This window comes from Podarcis raffonei, chromosome 6, assembly GCF_027172205.1.
Source record: "Podarcis raffonei isolate rPodRaf1 chromosome 6, rPodRaf1.pri, whole genome shotgun sequence".
NCBI classification, from domain to species: Eukaryota; Metazoa; Chordata; class Lepidosauria; order Squamata; family Lacertidae; genus Podarcis; species Podarcis raffonei.
In genome coordinates, this window is record NC_070607.1 from 96685789 (window position 1) to 96703562 (window position 17774).

The 17774-nt window shown below is 47.3% G+C and overlaps 1 protein-coding gene across 3 annotated transcripts in view; it reads left to right on the forward strand.

Moving 5' to 3' along the window:
* TPX2 (TPX2 microtubule nucleation factor) overlaps window positions 1-17029 on the forward strand; it is a 29984-nt gene extending 12955 nt beyond the window's left edge. For 2 of the 3 annotated variants that reach the window (XM_053394653.1, XM_053394651.1), the window contains exons 5-16: window positions 211-333; window positions 1331-1461; window positions 4230-4387; window positions 5130-5301; window positions 5912-6050; window positions 7650-7869; window positions 8841-8942; window positions 9324-9500; window positions 12333-12479; window positions 13396-13507; window positions 14870-15057; window positions 16279-17029. In XM_053394653.1, the coding sequence (XP_053250628.1) occupies window positions 211-333; window positions 1331-1461; window positions 4230-4387; window positions 5130-5301; window positions 5912-6050; window positions 7650-7869; window positions 8841-8942; window positions 9324-9500; window positions 12333-12479; window positions 13396-13507; window positions 14870-15057; window positions 16279-16389 (1780 nt within the window). In that variant the 3' untranslated portion in view covers window positions 16390-17029. The remainder of the gene's footprint in view (window positions 1-210; window positions 334-1330; window positions 1462-4229; window positions 4388-5129; window positions 5302-5911; window positions 6051-7649; window positions 7870-8840; window positions 8943-9323; window positions 9501-12332; window positions 12480-13395; window positions 13508-14869; window positions 15058-16278) is intronic. The other variant, XM_053394654.1, reaches the window with a different exon arrangement.
* The last annotated feature ends 745 nt before the right edge of the window (window positions 17030-17774 follow it).

Below are 17774 nucleotides of genomic sequence, written 5' to 3' on the forward strand. Positions count from 1 at the left end.
TACCCCGAAGAGGCAGGCATCAGCCCATGTAAAATATGCAAGATTCCTAATTTGAATGCCCTACTAATCCCCTCTTTTTTCCTCTTGTTTTGGAATTGCTCCATATTATTGCAGTAGCTGAAACTTGAAAGCTTTAAGGCTGTGTCTCTTCATCTCATTCCACCCCGTTCCTTTACAGTCAGCTGGCTTTTCCCTTTTCCTCCCCTGCAGGGTGTCAAAACAGCTCTTGGAACGGCAGAAGAGCGCTCAGCGCAAGTGCGCTGCCAAAATGCATGCCAAGAGATGTGCCGCCTTGGCCACCAATGAACAGCTGCCACCACCTGTAAAGAAACAGTAAGTGTAGGTCTGGTGGGTTGAGCAAGGGGAGAGGCACAAAGGAGTGGCTTGCTGTGGTGTTTGAATTGGCTGGTGGTCACGGTGCCATCTTATTTCAAGCCCTCTTCAAGTGCCAAGAAAGTTTTATCCAACAAAGTTGTCCACAATAACTTCCTCCAGTACAATGGGACAACCTCTCCCTGTGCCCCCCGTCTGTTCCATGGATTCACCCAACCTTCTGGAACAGATTTGGCAGGCACAAGGAGAGGAAGTCCTGTTGCACAGGTGGAAACTGGTGCGCTAACCAGATGACTTCATTGGATACAACCCCAAACTTGGGGTGTTTAAGAGATGTCTGAACTGAGCCCAAATCCACCAGGAACTTGCTCTGCACAGGCCTCATTGATGCAAGAAAAGCTGTACAAAAATGTTGGCTTCACGTTTGGACTTTTATTTTTTATTAAATGTGTATACCATCCTTCATCTATAGATATCTGGGTGGTTCACAACATAAAAATACACACTTAAAATGTATAAGATGTTAATCAGTTAAAAGCCTGGTTGAAGGGGAACATTATTTTTGACTGGCGTCTAAAGGTGTATAATGAAGGTGCCAGTCGAAGCTCCCTTGGGATAGCATTCCACAGTGCTCTGATCTGTGTTGTGATTTTGCCCAAGCATCGGGTGTTGTGATGGGCACAGAATGTGACTCCCTTGAAATCTTGCCTCTTCCTGTTATTTTAAAAGCCAGTGTGGGAGAATCGGTGGCCCTCCAGGTGTTGCTGAGCTATGGCTCACTTCACTCCTGACCATCGGCCAGACCAGCTGCAGCTGATGGGAACTGGAATCCCAACAGCCTCTGGAGGGTCACAGGTTCCCCACCTCTGATTTAAAGGAATTTCTAAGTTGTGCAGGGGTCAGAAGCAGTAGGCCTGAGGTTGAGGACCTTCAGGCAGCTGCAGCCTTGTACACTGCTCCCTTTTCTGAAAGGCATCTGTGTCTTTTTATTTTCCAGGAAACGGATTTCATCCAAGGGCAAGTCCACTGAGGACCTGGAGGTAGAGAAAATGCAGCAGCTGCAGCAAGAGGTGGCTGAGCTGCGCAGGAAGAACGAGGACTCCCTCAAAGTGGCCATTGCTGGACCGGGTGAGCTTGAAAGTAGCTTACAAAGATTCCTCCCCTCCCACCCCAACCAACCTATTGCACTAATAAAGTGGGTGCTTTTCTTTAGTGTTTGAATTTGTATTGCAGCTCACCAAAGAATTATTTTAAAATTAATGATTTACAGTTACTTACTTCCAGCCTTTCCCTTCATTGTATGTATTTTCAGGACAGCTTATCAATAAGTGGTACAGTCATACCTCGGGTTGCGAATGTGATCCGTGCGGGAGGCACGTTTGCAACCCGCAGTGCCGCGTCTGCGCACGCGCGTGATTTGCTTATACGCATGCACGTGTTGTCATTTTGCACGAGCGCCGAAACCCGGAAGTAACCCGTTCCAGTACTTCTGGGTTCGGCGTGGTCCGCAACCCGAAAACGCGCAACCCGCAGCGTTCGTAACCCAAGGTATGACTGTATCTCAGTTTACGAACTTATCTGTTCCTGAAGTCTGTTCTTAATCTAAATCCGTTCTTAAACTGAGGCGCGCTTTCCCTAATGAGGCCTCCCGCCGCCAGTGCCCTTCCACCGTTCCGCTTCCATTCGTAGACCGAGGCAAAGTTCACAGTTTTGCAGAGTTCATAAACCAAATAGTTCGTAAACAGGGCTGTTCGTAAACCGAGGTACCATTATAATATAAAATAAAATCTGGAACCAGCAGCATTGGGTATAGGGGGTGGAGGGCGTTTCAGCTTCATCAATATTTTTTGGCCCTCCGGGCAAACACCGGACAGTATCACATGAAGTGTCACATGACAGCAGCCCCCTCAATGTGGGGGGCAAGTCGGCGCCCCTGTCTGGAACTGTTATACTGGGTAAAATAGGACGTTTCCAGCAGCGTAAAAACACTAGAGGAGTTAAAGTTAAGAACAGCACAACATCATAGCCTTAGGAGATAGAAAGGCTGTTGGTGTCATAAAAAGGGGGTGGCAAACCTCAGGCCAGGGGCTGAAGGTGGTCCTTAGAATTGCCAGATCCCTCACTGGTCCCATTTCACACCCAGGGTTTTGTTTTGTTTTTTGCCTGGCTGGAATGTGTCCTTTAACTCTGCTCATGACTCCTGTTTGTGTGAATGGAGGATACAAAGAGTGTGTTGTAGAAACTAGCTGCCTGTGAAATTTACGTTTGTTGCTGTGCCCACTTGTCCTTGTACTGTGGTCTCTGAAAGGGTATTTGGCCCTTAGTGTGAAAAGGGTGTCTCTCACCTGCCACAGAAGGCTTTCCCCTGGGAAAAGACCCCACAACTGGGATGCCAGAACTGAGGTCGTCTCCAATTTCACCCACTTCATCTCAGATGGCAGTCAGGAAGGAAGGTTTCTAAAAAGGATTTTGCCTGGTGTACAAGCAGGCTGGTGTGGGACTTGCTCTTTCCCCCCTCTCCCCACTGGACCCTTCTGCTGGCACATTGGCCTTGGGCAAAACAACCTTGTGTGTGGCTATCCTTAACGTGATTGTGCCACGTGATTGTAGTTTGTCTGCAGCTGAATGTTCTGAAATACATTATTCCTAGGAGCTTTCTCACGACTATAGTCATGCACTTCCTAGTGCAGGTGTTAGTCCCAGCCTTGAAAGGCCTTGCTGGGCACAGGTAATCTCTGTCTTCCAGGCAGGCATCTGGCACCATGGGCCACTGGCAGCACTTCTTAAACTGTAGCTTGGAGGGGCCACCAAAAGTTGTGTATTGAGTGCTTCTTTGTCATCTGTCCTGAACCTGCTTCCAACTGGATTCATTGGACACTTCCAAATTCTAGTGTTATGGGAAACCTCTCTGCGAACTGAGTGAAAAGAGAGTCACTTTACAGGCCTCTCAAGTTGCTTTACTCCCCCCACCCTTGGGTGGCTTTTCTCGTCGTCGTCATGGCTATTTATAGATGCACCTAAGCCATGCTAGCCACCGTAAATGCATAAAATGCATGGTCCACTCCTGCCTTTCAGTCTAACAATCTAGATATAAACACAAAGCAAAAAGGGAATTAATTCTCAAAAGTCCCAGTATTTCTTTGGACTAACCACCTTGGAAGGGCTATCTTCTACCTCCACTGCCAGAGGCAGCATCCCTCTGAACACCAGTTGCTTGGAATTGCAAGTGAGAAGACTTGTTTCACTCAGGGCCTGCTTTTGAGCTTCCCGTTGGAGAACCTGGCTATACTCACTTTGAGAGCAGGAAGCTGAGCTGGGCCTGTGCTCTGATCCAACAGGGCTCTTCTTATGGAACGTGATTAAGTGCTCATACTGCATTGTGATGGCCATTGGCTATAAACAATGAAACCCACTGACTGATTAAGCTTCTTAATCACTTTAGTTAGCCTTTGTGCCATAAAGTCTGCAGAGGTCTTGGCGACTCCCTAAGTGAAAACAGTGTAGACAAACTGCTTGGCTGTGACTCTCTACAAGCTGGGCTTTCACAAATTCTTTCCATGTCCCACTGAGCTCTCACTGGTTCATGTGAATCTGCATGGGTAGTACCTAGAGCAGATTATATGTATGCGAGTGTGGCAATTTATCTTGATTTGGATGGGAAATGAATGCACCAACTTAATTGGCATAGTCCTGCCTAGTGGAGCAAGTGGGAGGCACAACCCATCTGAGGATTCCCTTCATCCCCTGAAGAAAATGAACCTTCATAGTATGCCCAATTTTTCATTTATCTTGATTGGATGGAATGTGAGTACATCATATTGAGTTGTTCAAGCTGTCATGTCCTGGACATTGGAATGCTTCTTATTAAATCTCACCCCCCACTTTCTCCCCACCAGGGCAAACCGTCAAGAAGATGGTGACCCATGTCACCAAGCCAGTAGATTTCCACTTCCGCACAGATGAAAGGATTAAACAGCATGGCGAAAATCAGCCCGCCACAGAGTATAAGGAGGTGGATTTCAAAGCTGCTCTGAGGAGGCACCCACCATCTCCGGTGAGAGCAACGAGAATCAAGAAATGAGACTTCTGGCTAGAGAGCCTTCAACTGCCTGTAGTTGCATCTCTTGGGGTGTAAAGATTTGCAGATGAAAAGATTTGCAAGAAATAAATTCTATATAGGGCAAGAAGAAGTAGGTGCCAATTAAAAAAGAATAGAGGCAGATTATTTTGGAGTCTTTTGCTGGGGCCTCGTGTTACCTTGACACAGGCTAATAATAATAATAATAAATTTATTATTTATACCCCACCCATCTGGCTGAGTTTCCCCAGCCACTCTGGGCGGCTCCCAATCGAGTCTTAAAAACAATACAGCATACAACATTTTCTCATGTATGTAGCCTACTTTGTGGGGTTAATCTCTGCTTAGATGAGACCCTTTCTAACCATTCTATAGTGCCCTTTCCTTATGGTATGTTAAAGAGGCTTCAACTTTAGCCTCTTTCAGAACAACACATCTGTAAACTTGTACTTCTGCATTGCTTCTTTTAAAAAGGAATGGGCCTTCAAAATGTATATATGCAGATTTCATCCACTGTTGAAGTGAATAATTATTTATTCAGTTCACAGGTAAGCTCCCAAATGTTATTTTGAGGAGGTGTGGAGACCATGCACTGCATTAAGAGCTTTAGAAGGACTTGCAGGCCAAGTAAATTTTGTCAGCAGCTGGTGGGCTAATGCCCAAGGTGCATCCTGCCTTGAGAACATTCTGCTAACAAACCAGCCCTGTCTCCTTACAGGTCCAAGCGTCAAAGGGTATGACAGTCCCGAAACCCTTCAACCTGTCCCAAAGCAACAAAAGGAAGTTTGATGAAGTTTCCACAGAATTTGTATCAATGGCCCAGCAGGTTAGAAACTTCCAGCAACGCACCCCACCACGTTACCACCTGAGGAGCAGAAAGACTGAGGAAGGTAAGGCTGCAAGTGGCTTGGCCGGGAACCCCTTTGTGAGAGTGGGAAGAACTCTGTGAGCACAGTCCCTCTGAACTTGGTGACATTAATCAGGTGCAGTTATTCATGTCTTGGAGACTGCTAAACAGAGGTGCCTCTTCTTTCCTGCTAAGAGGAGTAGGGAACCACAGTAAAGATAGGTTGGCTATTTTTCAAGTGTGCAGTTCTAGGGAGACTAGACAGTCAAAGATAGAAGGTTGAAGTTGAAATTGAGACTTTTGCTTAATTTCCCTAAGAAAATTCAGTTACTTCCACTAGAGTGCATTCTGTTAATATCAGAATTTAGGTTTGTGTCGTTGCCTTCCCCTCTCTTTTTATTTGAAGAGTTTGGGCAAGGACACAAAGCTTAAACTTGGAAAAATGTAAAATGGGAACTGTGGATGGCACAAGGAAGGGTTGTATATATCAGGACTAACATCAGCCTCACTTTCCATACTTTCATATTTTTTTCTAAGGCAATAAGACTTCATATCTGCAATTATGAGAGTTGGCTAAATGCACCTCTTGCTTTTTTAAAGATAATTTTGTAAGCTGTGCTTTTGTTTATGGTCATTTCCCCCCGTTCTTGCAGGCATAAGCCAAACAAAGCCACTTAAGGCCAAGGTAACCAACCCCAAAACTCCCCGCCTTGAAACCAAGACCCGCCAGAGACCTGTCAAATGCAAGAGCACTGCTGAGTTAGAGGCTGAGGAGATTGAGAAGCTTCAACAGTAAGTGCAACTCTTTGCCCAATGACGCCTCTCTGAACTGAATAGAGTTCCGGACTCCTGCTGGTGTCCTTGGTGTAGGATCCAGCCATTGAGCCAGAATTGTGTGAGTGCTTCTCTCTGCTTGGATTTCATGATCATCTTGGTATCTGAATAAGCGTGCATGCACACGAAAGCTTATACCAAGAACAAACTTAGTTGGTCTCTAAGGTGCTACTGGACAATTTTTTTAAAAAATATTATATGTTCAGGCTTGTTCGTCCTGCAGTCCAGTGGGGGTAAGGGAAAGTAGTCAGAGCCCCTTGAGGGTATGAATATACTTGGGGAGACATGTTGGGTGAGGCTGCAGCAAGACCCCCCACCCCCAAGGGCTTCCTTGATTAGAGGCTCTTTGTGCACTTGCCTGTATCTATTCCATGGCAAATTTTCCAACTGAGATTGTGTCATCTACAAAACTGGGAAGGAATGCCTCTGGAAGAAGGCCCATACCTTAGTGCTTGAGAACAGGTTTGGCCTGTAGGTGCCAGGTTTAATTTATAGCCTCTCCAGCTAAGGATGTCCAGTAGGAGAGCTTTGAGAGACTCTGGAGAGCTGCTGCAAGTAAGCATCGCCCATGACTCATAGAATCATAGAATTGTGGAGTTGTAGGGACCCCAAGGGTCATCTAGTTGAACCTTCTGCAATGCAGGAATCTCAACTAAAGCATCCCTGACAGATGGCCATCCAACTTTAAAATCTCCAACAAAAGAGAGTCCACCACGTTGCACTGTTTAACAGCTTTACTGCGAGACAGTTCTTGTGATGTTTAGTTGGAATCTCCTTTCTTTTAATTGGAATCCATTGGTACAAGTCCTCCCCTCCAGAGCAGAAGAAAACAAGCTTGCTCCATCTTCCATGTGATAGCTGTTTAGATATTTGAAGGTGGCTTATCTTATCTCCTCTCAATCTCCTCTTTCCCAGGCTAAACATACCCAGCACCCTTGATAATCTTGGTCATTGTCCTGTACACCCATTACAACTTATCAATATCTTAAATTCTGGTGCCCAGAACTGGACATAGTATTCCAGGTGTGTCTGACCAAGACTGAATAGAGCAGTACTATTACTTCCCTTGACCTGGACTCTTTACTTCTGCTGATGCAGCCTAGAGTAGCATTAGGTTTTTTGTTTTTTCTGCTGCATCACACTGTTGGCTCTTGTTAAGCTTGTGGTCTGCTAAGACCCCTCAATCATTCTCATATGTACTACTGACAAGCCAGGTGTTCCCCATCTTATATTGGACTCAATGAGCCGGCGGTTTGACTTAGGATAGAGCAGCTTTGTCACTCACATGAATGGGTATGTTAAAGCTGGTCAGCCTCCCTTCTGAGTGGAAGAAGGCATTAGCACTACCCTGTCTGCTCATCAGACAGGAGGAGCCTTGTGGGATAGTTCAAAACTTTTGCAGTCAGAAATGTTAAATTGCAGACACACGGCCATGGCTTCGAAGTGTCACAGGAATGGGCTAACCTCAGGCAACTTCAGTTGTCTCTACTCAGCCCATGGCATGGAGTAATTTCGACTCCACGTTGGAGTCTCACCGTTTGCTTCATTGTCTGGCAGGTACAGGTTCAAAGCTCAAGAGCTCAACCCCCGGATCCTGGAGGGAACACCAATCTTGCCCAAGAAGCCTCCAGTGAAGGAGCCCACCAAGCCAGTTGGCTTTGATTTGGAAATAGAGAAGCGCATTCAAGAACGGGAGAGCAAGAAGAAGCACCAGGAGGAGGAACACTTCCAGTTCCATTCGAGGCCATGTCCGACTAAAATCCTGGAGGATGTGGTGGTAATCTTTGCAGCTTGTGTTTTTCAACCTGAAAGGAAAATGGGCTGAAGTTGGTACTAAGATGGTCTGAATCTATGATTGATTCTCTGCATTCCACCAGGCTTCCAGTTTGCCTTTTGGATGCCAAGAGCTTCAGTACTTTGTCTGGCTTCAGAGTCTTCTTGTTCTAGTCTAGTGCTTGCTGCTCATACATTTTCGCCTATGGACCTTTGGGCTCTTTGCTTGGCTGCTGTGCTCACTGCCTACTTTTACCCCACATCCATCAGAAACACTCTCACCTTCATCCCTAACCAGATGCTTACCAGCTCCTGTCATAGAGGAGATGCACCTTTTGGGACTCAATGGCTGCATCCACAGTTGGCTCCCCAACTTAGGGTTGCCTGCCAGTGGGGGGGGGGGGCAAAGTTGGTGCACAAATGGACTCTCACAAGCAGGAGCAGGCAGATATCCAGTCTCCCCGATCCATGCAGCGTGGAGGTTGTGTGTGAAGGTTTCTTGCCTCTTGCTGGAAGCTGTCCATCCAGCACTGCAGTGGGAAGGAAAGTACTTTTGCTCACCTCTTAAAGCAGCTCAGGTTGAGCAGCTCAGAGCACTCTGGATACAGGAAGGAGCACTCCTTGTTTCCCTAGCGCTCTGACCTGTTAGCAGTGGCAGCATGCAAGAGGGAGAAGAGGTGTCCTTCCAAGGCGAGCAGAATAAAACTAGTCCAGGGGACAGGGAGGCCACTGAAAACGATTCTAACATTAACAGAACTCTCTCTTGGTTAAGACTTGAGTGAGCAAAGGTGAGGGTTTTGTGCAGGGCACACAGAGCCCTATGTATTTAAGGGCAGAATTGATCATCAGATGGCACTGCTGTGTTTCCACCAGGTTGATTTGTCCCAAAGCAAAATGTAGAAGGGGAATTTGTTTTAACACTACTTCGGGTTTCCTGACTCACCGGTAGTACAACTTGCTGTTTTGTTCCTGCAGGGTGTTCCTGAGAAAAAACTGCTCCCTCCCACAGTTCCACAGTCCCCAGCATTTGCTCTGAAGAACAGAGTTGGCATCCTGGCTAAAGAGGAGAAAGCGAAGGTGATTCTTTTTCTGTAGTGCATGGTAGTTAGGGACCCTGGTGTTGCTCCACTGCTGTAGCCAGCCAGGGCCTGACATGGGGGTTAGGGTTCAAATGAGCCGCTCAGCCCTTCTCAGTGAGTGTTTTGCTTGCAACCAGGCAGTTCTGGGCCATCAGCTGACACAGCTGGATGGTAAATATCCTAGCGGCTGGGTGATTTTTTAGAGTCCCTTTTTGAACTGGTTCCTGGATTTGCCACGGCGAGCTTTCCCCAAAGAACAGCCATTCTGCCCTCTCCAAGTCTCCTTAAGATGCAACTCTTCACACAAGGTCAGGTGGGGGAGTGGAGGCTGCCTTTGTTCCCTTCCCTACTCCATTTCCTGTGCTGTTTTTCTCTACAGGAAGAGGAAGTTGTGCCTGTGATCAAAGCCAAGCCAGTGCCGTACTTTGGGGTGCCCTTTAAGCCAAAAGCTGCAGAACCTAGGCAGGTGGAGATGTGCCCTTTCTCCTTTGACTCTCGGGACAAAGAGAGGCTTCTTCAGAAAGAGAAGAAAATTGAAGAATTGCAAAAAGAAGAGGTGGGTGCTTTTCATTTAGGGACACCCTCTTCCTGTTGGGGCAGAGGCCATCCTCCTCCCGACACTCCTGTCCAAAAGCAAAAGTGGATCTTTGCACAATTCTCAATGTAAGTGGGCCACAAAAGACAGAAGCAGATGTTGGCCATTCCCTGGGCTATGTAGGAATCTGCTGGTTATATCTCTAACTCACGGGTGGGCACCCTGGGGTCTTCTAGATGTTGTTGGACTCCCACTCCCATGTTTTAATGTTTTGACAGAATTGTTTTATTGTGTAACTGGTTTTATAGTTGTAAACTGCTTAGAGGCCACTTTGGCAATTAAGTGTTATATAAAATAATAAGAAACAGTTCCCGCCAGCCCCTGCCAGCATGGCCAGTGCTCAAGGAGTTGTAGTCCACCAACATCTGCAGAGCCATAGGTTCCTCACCCTTGCTTTAATTGATCACATTTAAGACCAAGCTTCTAAAAGTGTCTTTGGCAGAGAAGGGAAGGCCAGAGGTTCCCATCAGTTGTCCAGGCTTCATTGTAGAGCCTCACTTGCCTAAAATAGCTGTAGGGAAGTAGATGGCTTTTGGAGAAAAGTGAATGCCAATCTGTATTATTATTCTTTCTATTTCTAGACCGCTTTATATTTTTACCCCCCAAAAAATCTCATAGCTGATTACAACCTACATTAAAACATGAAATAGGTAAAGGTAAAGGGACCCCTGACCATTAGGTCCAGTTGTGGCCGACTCTGGGGTTGCGGCACTCATCTCGCTTTATTGGCCGAGGGAGCCGGCGTACAGCTTCCGGGTCACGTGGCCAGCATGACTAAGCCGCTTCTGGCGAACCAGAGCAGCGCATGGAAACGCCATTTACCTTCCTGTCGGAGTGGTACCTATTTATCTACTTGCACTTTGACGTGCTTTCAAACTGCTAGGTTGGCAGGAGCTGGGACAGAGCAACTGGAGCTCACCCCGTCGTGGGGATTTGAACCTCCAACCTTCTGATCGGCAAGTCCTAGGCTCTGTGGTTTAACCCACAGCGCCACCCGCGTCCCAAAAACATGAAATAAAGCAATCCAAAATAAAACACCAGAAGGAAGTCAAATATAAAGTATACATTCAAAGCAACATAATTAACAAGAAACTAAAATATTATCTTAAAATCTTTCAAAACATTACAGATGTAAGCTCCACTGTTTATTTACACCATTACATTGTACAAAGAATCTCAGTCCTTATTTGCTGCTATTCCACGAGGATTCCCTTGTGGGATCTATGGTCCATGTGAGCATATAATGTACTGACAAAGTATAGGATGCTCCCTCATATGGAGTCAGATGGCTGGGTCATCTATCTCGGTATTGTCTGTGCTGACCAGCAGCAGCTACCCAGGATTTCAGGCAGAGCATCATAGAATCACAGAGTTGGAAGGGACCCTGAGGATCATCTAGCCCAACCCCCTGCAGTGACAGATGGTCTTCCAACCTCTGCTTAAATACCTCCAAGGAAGGAGACTCCACAACCTCCCGAGGGAGACCCTTCCACTGTTGAACACCTCTTACTGTCAGAAAGTTCTTCCTGATGTTTAGTCACAGTCCTGGCACAGCGACTTAAAAGGGCCCAGTCAGATTGTGACACCCCAGTCACCATCTGACCTCAGGTGCCAGGTGGGAACCAGAGGAGAAGGAGGGCCCATTGATCTCTAAATAGCCTCCCCCAATTTGGTGCCCTCCAGCTGTTTTGGACTGCAATTCTTGTCATTCCCAGCCACCATGGGCGTGCTGGCTGGGGCAGATGGGAATTGTAGTCTATAGCAGCTGGAAGGGCCTCCGTCTAAAAGGAGAGAGCAGATGCACCTGAAAGATTAGGTGAGGGAAGGTGGCCTCCAAGACTTCTAGCTTTCCCCAAGAGCTTTTTCACTTGATGTGTTTACTATCTTCCAAGTCTTCATAGAATCATAGAGTTGGAAGAGACCACAAGGGCCATCGAGTCCAACCCCCTGCCAAGCAGGAAAAACACCATCAGAGCACTCCTGACATATGGTTGTCAAGCCTCTGCTTAAAGACCTCCAAAGAAGGAGACTCCACCACACTCCTTGGCAGCAAATTCCACTGTCGAACAGCTCTTACTGTCAGGAAGTTTTTCCTAATGTTTAGGTGGAATCTTCTTTCCTGCAGTTTGGATCCATTGCTCCGTGTCCGCTTCTCTGGAGCAGCAGAAAACAACCTTTCTCCCTCCTCTATGTGACATCCTTTTATATATTTGAACATGGCTATCATATCACCCCTTAACCTCCTCTTCTCCAGGCTAAACATGCCCAGCTCCCTTAGCCGTTCCTCATAAGGCATCGTTTCCAGGCCTTTGACCATTTTGGTTGCCCTCCTCTGGACACGTTCCAGTTTGTCAATGTCCTTCTTGAACTGTGGTGCCCAGAACTGGACACAGTACTCCAGGTGAGGTCTGACCAGAGCAGAATACAGTGGCACTATTACTTCCCTTGATCTAGATGCTATACTCCTATTGATGCAGCCCAGAATTGCATTGGCTTTTTTAGCTGCCGCGTCACACTCTTGGCTCATGTCAAGTTTGTGGTCAACCAAGACTCCTAGATCCTTTTCACATGTACTGCTCTCAAGCCAGGTGTCACCCATCTTGTATTTGTGCCTCTCATTTTTTCTGCCCAAGTGCAATACTTTACATTTTTCCCTGTTAAAATTCATCTTGTTTGTTTTGGCCCAGTTCTCCAATCTGTCAAGGTCGTTTTGAAGTGTGATCCTGTCCTCTGGGGTGTTAGCCACCCCTCCCAGTTCCCAATGCTGAGCCTTGTTCTGTGTTTCGTTGGCAGGTGCCAAAGTTCAAAGCACTCCCCCTGCCCCACTTTGACCACATCAGCCTTCCAGAAAAGAAGACCAAGAGCCCCACCAAGCTGGAGCCCTTCCAACTGGCTGTTGATATGAGAGGAGCTGTGAAGCAAGAGCAGTGGGAGCAGCAGGTGAGGGGGCCCTTCCTGGCCATCTTTACCATTTCCCTTCCATCGTTTGAAGAGGAGAGAGTCTGAGGCTGCCATCGGAAGCCGCATCCAACACAACCCTGCACTTGTGGGGGCTGATTCCGGCGTTTGGACTGGGAGCATCCTAGTGGCCTCTTCCTGCAGTGTTTTGTCTGGCCAAAGTGGCCTTGTGTGGATAAGGTCATGAGAAACAGATGGGGGAAGCATCCTACTAGGGGTGGTTTTCCTGTTATGCATCAAAATTGCTCACCCACACAGGGAAGAATGTAAGATCTGTATCTCTACTCTCCACCCCGCTTTCTCCTACAACAGGGATAGTTAACCTGGAGCCCTCCTTCTGTTACTGAGCTGCAACTCCCACAAACTCTAGCCCACTTGGCCAGTGGTCAGGGCTAATAAAGGTAGTTGTGGTCCAACAACATCTGGAAGGCTCAAATTAGCCACATCTGGCCTAGAGGGAGAGAAGTAGCTATATGGAATAAGCCCTCCTTGTTGAATGAATGCTTTTCAGCCCTGGAACTTGCTGCTTAAAGTACATTGTTTTAAAGAATACTTGGGTTATAGAGTCTGGTCCCTCCTCATCATCGCTGCTTTTAGTGATTTTCAAGCTGCATGTTGTCGCATGGCTCAAGGCCCATGTGTGTATGACAAGGAGTGTGTATTTGTACTTGTGTGCAAGTGCATAGTGTCTGTAAACGTGCTCTTAGATAACGTGTGGTAGAAAGGAAGAAACTGAATCAAATTCTTAAAATCCTAGCCAACCCAGACGTTACTAGACCACAGTACCTTATTTTTGCTGACTTGTCAGTCTGCCTTGTGGATTTTGTTTGCCTTGGTGGGGAGTGTCTGGGGTTCTCTTAAATCTCTTTTCCCCCAACTTCCCTCCCTTCCTGAACAGCTCAAGGAAGAGATGAAACAACAGAGGGAAGCTGCCTCTTTCAAGGCTCAGCCAAGCACCGTGTTGCACCAGGAACCTTTTGTGCCCAAGAGGGAGAGCAAAGTCCTTTCAGGTGAGGCTCCCTTGGGCAGCCTTCAGGGCCCAGCCACTTAACCCCAAAGTGGTGCCTTGCGTGATGTTAGCTTGCATCTGTGCCTGGGGGGCAGGGAGAAGTCCCATCTCAGTTGCCACAAGAACAGGTGAGGGCAGCAACGTTCGACAGCTGTGTGGAGACATGGCTGTTGATTGAGTGCTAAGTTAGATCAGGCGTAAGCAGAAGGCATGGAGTCATAATCCTGGCAACCGCTTCCAGCCTTCTCTACATTCCTCAGTTCCTTGAGCACAAAGGGCTCTGCTTATGGCTACTCCAAGGAAGAGGCAAGCTTGCTCTTGGGTGACAGAATATTGTCAGTGCCCTTTGTGGGAATGTTGCAGATACTAGGAGAGGATATATTGATTTAATAGTATCCTTCCTAACTCACACTTGTGAGTCTGCAGCAGAGTGACATTCAACAGTATACAGCAGGAAGCTAGTTGGTAGATTCGTTTGAATCTCTTAAGCAATCCAATCTGGCTTTGTTCAGATTGGAGCATATTCCTGGTAGGTTCCCTTTTATCCCTCCTAAAAAGAATACAGACACAAGAAGCTTCTTTTAAAAGTAATAAGAAGTTTACTCACATTCAGTTCACGGTTGGATCCCTGAAGGCAGACTTTAGCTTGTACTGTAGTTACAGATACAGTGTGGCTTACATCCTTATAAGGATGGGCCCATGTGTTGCTGGCAGAGAGCCAGTCCAAGAGAAGAAAAGGCATCAAAAGAGGAAGGTGGCTACATGACTGGACCCTTTGTGGGGTCTGCAAGGGTCACACCCACTAACTGGTCACAGCAGGGGGAGGATGCTTCAGTCCAGGTGTAACAGGAAGTTCAACTGGCTGGATCAGCATCCCCCTGTCTGTGTCCACTCTAGGCAAACAGGAAGTGTTGTACTTGACTGCTTATGTTGCATCCCACACCCTGAAGCCTTGGTTGCAATACTTCTGAATTGCTGGAGAGGAGAGGCTCTTGTGATTGAATCCTGCATGTGGGCTTTCCACAGGCCTCTGGTTGGCCCCTGTGGGAACAGGATGCTGGGCTGGATGGCCCACGGCCTGTCTGAGCAGGGAGCCAGGTGTCTACATAAAGCCTTGTACCTTTAATCCTAGCAAATGAAGCTTCAAGAGAAAGCATCCAACCAGTTCTGTAAAGCTCAGTTTTACAGCTGAAATTCTAGTTAGATCTTGTAGGATGAAGAACTAGCACTAGATGGACCTTTGGTCTGATCCGGCAGGGCTGCTCTTCCATTTTGAAAAACAAAGATGCAATTGGGGTGCTTTGCGCGACAGGCACCACCTTCCCACATAAAGAGTTGTTCCCCCTTCTATTCCGAAACTCAGATGTCCTTTCTGGTTCCGTAGCTCCAAAAAGCTTTGAGCTGGCCACAGAGCGGCGCGCCCGAGAGCGGCAGGAATTTGAGAGGCGGATGGCGGAACTTGAAGCTGAGAAAGCGCGGCTGCAGGAGACAGCGAGACGTCATGAGGAAGAGCAGAGGAAAGCCGAGTTGGCTGAGCTGAGAGAAGAGCTGGTAAATGAGCCTGGGGCTTGAGGGGCGTGAATCTGGATCATAGACGCCTAAGCAGCTGGGTCAGCAATGCTTCCCATCTTTGCTTAGCAGTGCAGGCAGCTCAGTAAATAAAATAGCATAACATATAATATTTTTGCTGGCAGAAGGTCTTAAAACCAATCAAGCCAGCTCTGTAGCTCAGTGGTCGATCTCTTACCTTGTGTGTGGGGTTTTCTGGGGAAACAGGCCCAGCCAGATGTCTACTACACTTTGCAGCAGTTAATTCTGAGCTGGAAAGATGTTGGAGAGCTGCCTTAGTATAAAGTGGCTTCATCTCTTCCTTTGACATTTAAGGTACCTGCAACCGTTCCTGCGTCTCGGCGGGTCAAGATGTCTTGACTCTTGCTTCTACACATACTGGGAGGTGGGAAGGTGCAGTCAAAGGCACACTGAAATTGGCTTAACTTGAACTTACAGCTCAATTTTCTCTTGTATGCCTCCACCACCATCCGCAGTCTCTCACTGGTTGGCTGCAGTCCACCCCTGGCCCTCCTTGGGGGGGGGGGGTGAGCAAGGCTGTTCCTTGACAATATTATTATTATATTATTATTATTTTACCCCACCCATCTGGCTGAGTTTCCCCAGCCACTCTGGGCAGCTCCCAATCAAGTGTTAAAAACAGTACAGCTTTACATATTAAAAACTTCCCTGAACAGGGCTGCCTTAAGATGTCTTCTGAATGTCAGGTAGTTGTTTATCTCTTTGACATCTGATGGGAGGGCGTTCCACAGGGTAGGCGCCACTACCGAGAAGGCCCTCTGCCTGGTTCCCTGTAACCTCACTTCTCGCAATGAGGGAACCGCCAGAAGGCCCTCGGCGCTGGATCTCAGTGTCTGGGTGGAACGATGGGGGTGGAGACGCTCCTTCAGGTATACAGGACCGAGGCCGTTTAGGGCTTTAAAGGTCAGCACCAACACTTTGAATTGTGCTCGGAAACGTACTGGAAGCCAATGCAGATCTCTCAGAACCGGTGTTATGTGGTCTCGGGGGCCACTCCCAGTCAGCAGTCTAGCTGCCGCATTCTGGATTAGTTGCAGTTTCTGGGTCACCTTCAAAGGTAGCCCCACGTAGAGCGGGTTGCAGTAGTCCAAGCGGGAGATAACTAGAGCATGCACCACTTGACAACAGCACTTTCTCCTTTGATGACGGTGCTTAGAACCTCCTCCTTCTTTTCCTTCCCAGGTACACAAAGCCAACCCCATCCACAGGTACCAGCCAGTGGAGATCAAGGCCAGCGACCAGCCCCTGACCGTGCCCCACTCTCCAAACTTTTCCAAAAGGTTTCAACGCTGATGCGTAACCAAGAAAGAAAAGACAAGGGGTGCTTTTTTCCCCTTCTTAGTATAGTGTTTTTTCCCCCTTTTGTATTTTATTGACTTGTTTATCAATAAACTATCATACTTAAGCAATATAAAATGTTACTACTGGGAGTGCTTTTCCTGCTAAGCCTAGGGGGAAAAAGTGTCATTTTCCAATTTCTCTCCGTAACTGAAACCCAACCCTCAAAACATTTTGCACATACCCTCTAGGACTTGAGTTGCTGTGCAGAACTTCCTTGTTCTTGTGTGGCCTTGTTTCCTGGACTGGATCCTCCTGCCTTAATCGCTGGCTCTGGTTGGAAACCATGCTTTTGATAAACCTGTACCACAGCATGCGGAACTGAGTACAGTCAAGGGGAGGGGGGCAGGCTTTCTTTTTCTCTGAGCTGAGGTGGAGATGGATGCATGCTTTTTCTCCTCCCCACCCCCATTTTGTGCTGTTATTTTCACATCCCTATACAGGAGGCAACAATTGGTATTCAGCCAGAAGCACCACATTTCTCTTTTAATTACATTTAGCTTTCCAGTGATTTTAGCTTTTAAACAAAGGTTGACATGTGTCATGACCATAGAACAATTTTGCTTTGATGTTGTATATGTAATAAATGTAATAACTGTGCCAGGTTGTTTGAAAATGGGTGGTTTTCTTGTCATTTGGCTCCTTTGCACAGGGGTTGTTAGTTCGTCCATTAATTTTAATTCCCAGAGTTGTACGATCCAGATCTCAAGCAAGTCTGTGCTGAGAGACTTCCAATGCATTGCAATGGTAAGCCGTGCTGCAGCCATCAGGTGAGTAACGAGATCCTTGTAGGAAAGCTGTTGAGCGGCTTCTGAGCAGTATGATAGAAGTGCTATTTTAGGATCCAAATTGGATGCACGCTGTTGACCACCTTCCCAGACGCTGGGCTTGCACCCTCCTTGCAGCTGCCGACAAGGCTGGTTAATGTTGCCTCTGCTCTTTGTCTACTCGGCCAGAGCTCAGGTTTGGATTGCTTGAGTTGGGTCGTGGGGGTGCCCCCATATGAGGTTCTGTCAGGGCAGCCCCAGCCTGTCCTTACTTGCCTCCTTTGGGATAATAGTGTAACAAGAATCAGTGCTATCCCTCCCTGCTTTCACCTATACAGTGGTACCTCAGGTTAAGTACTTAATTCGTTCCGGAGGTCCGTTCTTAACCTGAAACTGTTCTTAACCTGAAGCACCACTTTAGCTAATGGGGCCTCCCGCTGCCACCACGCTGCCGGAGCACGATTTCGGTTCTTATCTTGAAGCAAAGTTCTTAACCCGAGGTACTATTTCTGGGTTAGCGGAGACTGTAACCTGAAGCATATGTAACCCAAGGTACCACTGTAGTTTCATGGA